The sequence below is a fragment of the Borostomias antarcticus genome (assembly GCF_949987555.1).
Source record: "Borostomias antarcticus genome assembly, chromosome: 14".
Lineage (NCBI taxonomy): Eukaryota > Metazoa > Chordata > Actinopteri > Stomiiformes > Stomiidae > Borostomias > Borostomias antarcticus.
The window spans coordinates 14827181-14831998 of record NC_140247.1 but is presented as its reverse complement, the minus strand read 5'-3'; the positions used below and the strand labels follow the sequence as shown (position 1 = coordinate 14831998).

Genomic DNA, 4818 nt, shown 5'->3' with positions numbered 1-4818 from the left:
TATATATTCAGAATTATAAAGACACGTCCTAAAAATCTTATAGGCTCAACATGCATAGGCTACAAAATAAATAACATAGTTGTCACGTGATAAATTAACCGACCCTTAAAACTCAGATTTAACATCCACAGCCTGTACTCACGACATGTAAACAATAGGCTTCGTTCGAGACAGTGTTTCTGGTGGAAGAAAAAGACACCAGTTAGAGAAGAGAGCAATCATTTAGATACATATCGAAAAAAACAACTATACAGGACTGTTGTTGACAGTGGATAAATAAAGTGCTTGTATGACGTGTGTTGCGGGAGCAAGGGAAAATAAACATGGCCCTTCTTTTTCCCGTTTGAAAAAAAAAAATCGACAGAACGAAACTCGGCAGTTAAAGCGCCTTATCTTCATGCAAAGTAGGCTACATTTTGGACATATACGACTGAACTGAACGTGAATTCAGCCCATCCTTCAGAATACAGGGCCTACATCTCCCACGTCATTCTATAGTCCACGCTATCCCTTGACGCTGCACCACCAGCCCGTGCTTTAGTCCATGGCATTCTCTGTGCATCGTGTTTTGGAAAGGCAACGTACATACCGAGGTATAGATATCTACCTTTCTATCAGATGGGGAAGTGCATGGTCGGGTCCCTGGTTCTGTGCTCCCGGGTCATCTTCTTCATCTTCATACGTCGGTTCTGGAACCAGATTTTGACTTGGCGGTCGGTGAGGTTCACGCTGTGGCTGATCTCGAGGCGGCGCTCGCGAGTCAGATACATGTTAAAGAGGAACTCCTTCTCCAGTTCCAGCGTCTGGAATTTGGTGTAAGGACAGCGCTTCTTCCTCCCCGCCTTCGCCGACAGCCATCCACTGGCCGCGTTCTCGAACCTGGCTTCCTCTGTCAAAACGACAAGAGAATACAGTGTTCCTATTGGTCTGCATAAAGAAGCCTAGTTACTTTTTTGTTTGCTTGCTTATCCAGCTTGTCTAAATGGCACTCCAGGGCATCACCTGGTTGGGGCTTATATATATATCCGTTTATGACGGAGGAAATTGGGTCTGTCTGTTTTCCTCCTTATTCTTTCTCATTATTATCTCATTTTACATTACAGTCATTTAGCGGATGCTTTTATCTATTAATGTAGGAAACGCCCGTGTAGTCTACTAGCCTACTACTCACAAGTGCATCTCCTTCTTGCACCTCCTTCTTAAAACAGCATAATCTATAGTGCTGAAGGCAAAGTGCAAAAATAGCAATCTAATCTAATCTTTTTATAGCATATTAGTGTGTGTGTGTGTGTGTGTGCGTGTAAAAGAGAGATATGAATATGCGTGTGTGTGTGTGTGTGTGTGTGTGTGTGTGTGTGTGTGTGTGTGTGTAAGATAGATAGAATATTTGTGTGCGTGTGTGTGTAGAGAGAGTATTTGTGTGTGTTTGTGTGTGTGTGTGTGTGTGTGTGTGTGTGTGTGTGTTGGTGAAAGAAAGAACAATAATGCACTGCATTATATTTCCTGCTATACCGTAAAATAGACCTAGCTACTTAATAATACATAATTCTATAGACACTAGGGCGGTGGCGAAGTGAAGGGTAGGCTATAGGGAGCTATACGGAGTTTACCCATGGACCACAGTATACCAAATTCTTTAAACACCACTAATGTAAAAACTGTAACATTTCTGCTACAGTATACCCATGTCTTTAGCCAGAGTACTTCTTTACTCACCACTACATCCCCGCTGTAGCTCTTATATGCTACTAGTACTAGTAGCCTATAGCCTAATAATATATTCGCATGCGATTTTATCATGACTACAGGAGTACTGATGAAATGTGTAGAAATTCACGGGGGCTTTTGTTAAGATAATAGAATATAGTTTTTAAAGGAATTTATTCCACGAATTCTGTGGTAAATCCAGTCTCACTGCAATAACTAGGCGTCTCAGTGAGCAAAAAAGCATTGTGCAGTAGGCCTATGTCGGTGATATGGTCCATCGTTATTCACCTACAGACACATTTCTTCGTATCCTCAATCTAAAAAAGTTGTGTCTGATCTCAGAGGTTGATGTTTACTGAGTGAATCGAAGTAGCTATAGGCCCATTTAAAACTGTAGGCCATAAAAATGGCGGTCGTCAATAAAAATATTAGAGTAAAAAACAAAACACGAAATCAGTGTAACTAAGTTATTTCAATGTTATTTTGTATGTATCAATCTTTTGAAAGGACTGGAGATATTTCTCACTGTCGCTCTGCAGTTAATAACCGGCACAATGCAGCAAAGTCACGAGGAGACTATAGTACGCGTTTGTTTTCCATGAATGTCTCTTCTCGTGTGGAAAAATTATCAAAAGCAAAATAATATTTGTAAAAGGCTACATAAAAAATAAAAAAAAGGCCTACATATTCCCCCATGAGGAGCAGGTTAGGTCATACATTGTATTTTGCTACATATTGTGTTACTACCTACAGTATACACATATGCTTTGAAAACTTTCAATAAAAACCTGGCAAAATATGGTATTTATTCTTAATTATGTCATATTTGGCAGACTCGATGTGGGTGGTGTCAAATATTTTGCGTGACGATGTGACATGAGGAAATGAACGTCAATGTGTGTTCAATGTGTGACGTCAGCGCTGAGGAAGTATTCCAGTTTAGTACTAGCTAGATAACACAAATATATCCTAGTTTACAAAGGCTGTCTATTCCCCTCTCTCTCTCTCTCGGGAATAATTTGGCATATTGTCTAAGCCTGCAGTAGGCTAGCCTACACTATACCATTCAGCAGCTATCACTGCAGTAAAATGCACGCAGGAATTAGCTTTCCATTTTATTGTGAGAGACAGCCAGTTATACACCCTGACATAAACCTGGCTCTACAGTCTACAGTCTATGGTACACCTAACTGTCCCTTTCCCACAAAGGAGCCTTCCGCTGGTTTGATGTTCAAAAGGGGCCACAGTAAAATGGTGCAATTCAGCCTGGCGGAGGGGAGTTGGGTGCAATAAATTAATTTTGTGCAATGGCTCCCTTTGTCTTCTGCTGGCTCTTCCTTTTAACTGCTTTTAACTCCCAAGTCACCTTGTCTGGGCTAGATGGGCATCGTGTTTTTCCTGCGGCTATTGCCATGGTCGCCGTCCTATCTTTTCAATCGTTTATACCCACCTTGCTTCTCCTGTCTGGAGTCGATCTCACCGCCCTCGGGTAAGTCTGAGGGAGTCTCGTCTTGTCGTAAGCCTACTACTAAAACATCTTCCATGTTAGTCTGACCGCTGTGCAACGTGGTGATACTGCTGCTGCTGCTACTGCTGCTGTCGTTCTTCGGGGCTGGAAACTCGGTGTTGCCCAGCGTCAAGTCGTCTTCGTCAACGCGCTTTCTGTTGTCGCCGTCTGGGCACGGCTGCACGGGGAAGCTCAAGTTGTACAGGTGGCGCGAGCCTGTTGTGTGTGGCGCGCGCGACGGGCTGCTGGCCGCGCCAGAGAAGCCGTGTTGAGACTGAGCACCGACGTTACTGTATTCGTGGACTTTGATCCCGGTGTAGGACTGCTCAGGGCGGAAGTAGCCCTGAATTGGACCAGCAGAACCTCCAGTCATGGAGCCCATTTCTGTCATTAGTCTGGTGAAGGCGGACACGTCTGGCGCGGGTTTGGACTCCAGAGTCACATACGAGGAGTCATCTTTCCTGCTTGACGCGCTGTAAGGGCACGCGCTGACCTGAGGCACCCGGACGGGACTCACGTGCGGATCGTCCCAGTCCATGAGTCCCCGCTGGAAGTGGTAGCGCGGCAGACCCACTGTGTCCTGTGGCTGCGACGACTGGTGCTGGCTCATGACTCCGGGTATGGCCGTGATGGGCACAGCAGTGGAACCCCAGTTATTTTGGACCCTGAAGTCCGGATCAGAGCGCTCGGTGTTCTGGTGCCGACGGGCCACAGTAAGGGGCTCCTTCGGACCGCAGTCCATGAAAGAGTTAACCAAGGGCGTCGTGAAAACCGATCTCTCAGAGCATGACATTGCTAGGACATATTTTGGCTACGGCGAGAGGGTCGCGTTCAATTGGCTTCTCAAATAGAAAAGACTCCAGCGAGCAGCTTCCTGACAGGGGTCCAATGGCGTCTGGGGTTCACGTACAGGCTCCGCCCCTTGCGGCGCTGGTTTCATCCAAGTGTTGGAGTCTCTACAGCAGAACTTCATGTTTAATTGATTTCTCAAATAGGTTGCAGATTTTGGATCTACTCTCTTAGCCTATGCTTATCTAATTTCACCCAAATGAAAACCATGTCGCCAAACGCGTATTGCCAACTCACAGAACACCCCGTCTTTCACAATGGTAGAGATTCTGAGCCATTGACTATTTTAAATATCCTGCATCAAATTAAAATAGGGGACTCAACTACACCAACACGTGCAAAACGTAGCTCTCAATTTCTCTTATTTTATAGATTCTAAAGCGTCGAAATATTTCCAAATTAGGGAGCGTTGTCTCATGGGCCAATCATTTGTTACAATTAACAATTTCTCGATTATCCTCCTGCCATTTTACTCGGAGAAATATAATGCAATAGCATAAATATGCCAATATCAATTTGATTTAATGTATTCAGTACCGCCTGTTATTACGCACTGACATAACTCCGTTATGTCAGATATCATAACTTGCAACCCACTGCAGTATCACATACGGTTGTGTGGTGCAATGCATAACAAGGCTTCATGTACATTTGAGTCAATATAAGCCAAGAACCTTTAGCCTACTGCTTCATTCGAATGTGGTTGTTGTTCAGTACCTTCTTTTATAGGCTAATGTTTCCATCAAGATTTAACA

At 44.2% G+C, this 4818-nt stretch overlaps 1 protein-coding gene across 1 annotated transcript; it reads right to left on the bottom strand.

The window, feature by feature from the left end:
- Window positions 1-614: 614 nt before the first annotated feature.
- On the bottom strand, window positions 615-4007 carry hoxb10a (homeobox B10a; the record flags this gene model as incomplete). The annotated part of the gene is made up of 2 exons (XM_084448511.1): window positions 615-889; window positions 3158-4007. 2 exons carry the CDS (start codon window positions 4005-4007, stop codon window positions 615-617), a joined length of 1125 nt encoding a protein of 374 aa, XP_084304637.1.
- Window positions 4008-4818: the final 811 nt, after the last annotated feature.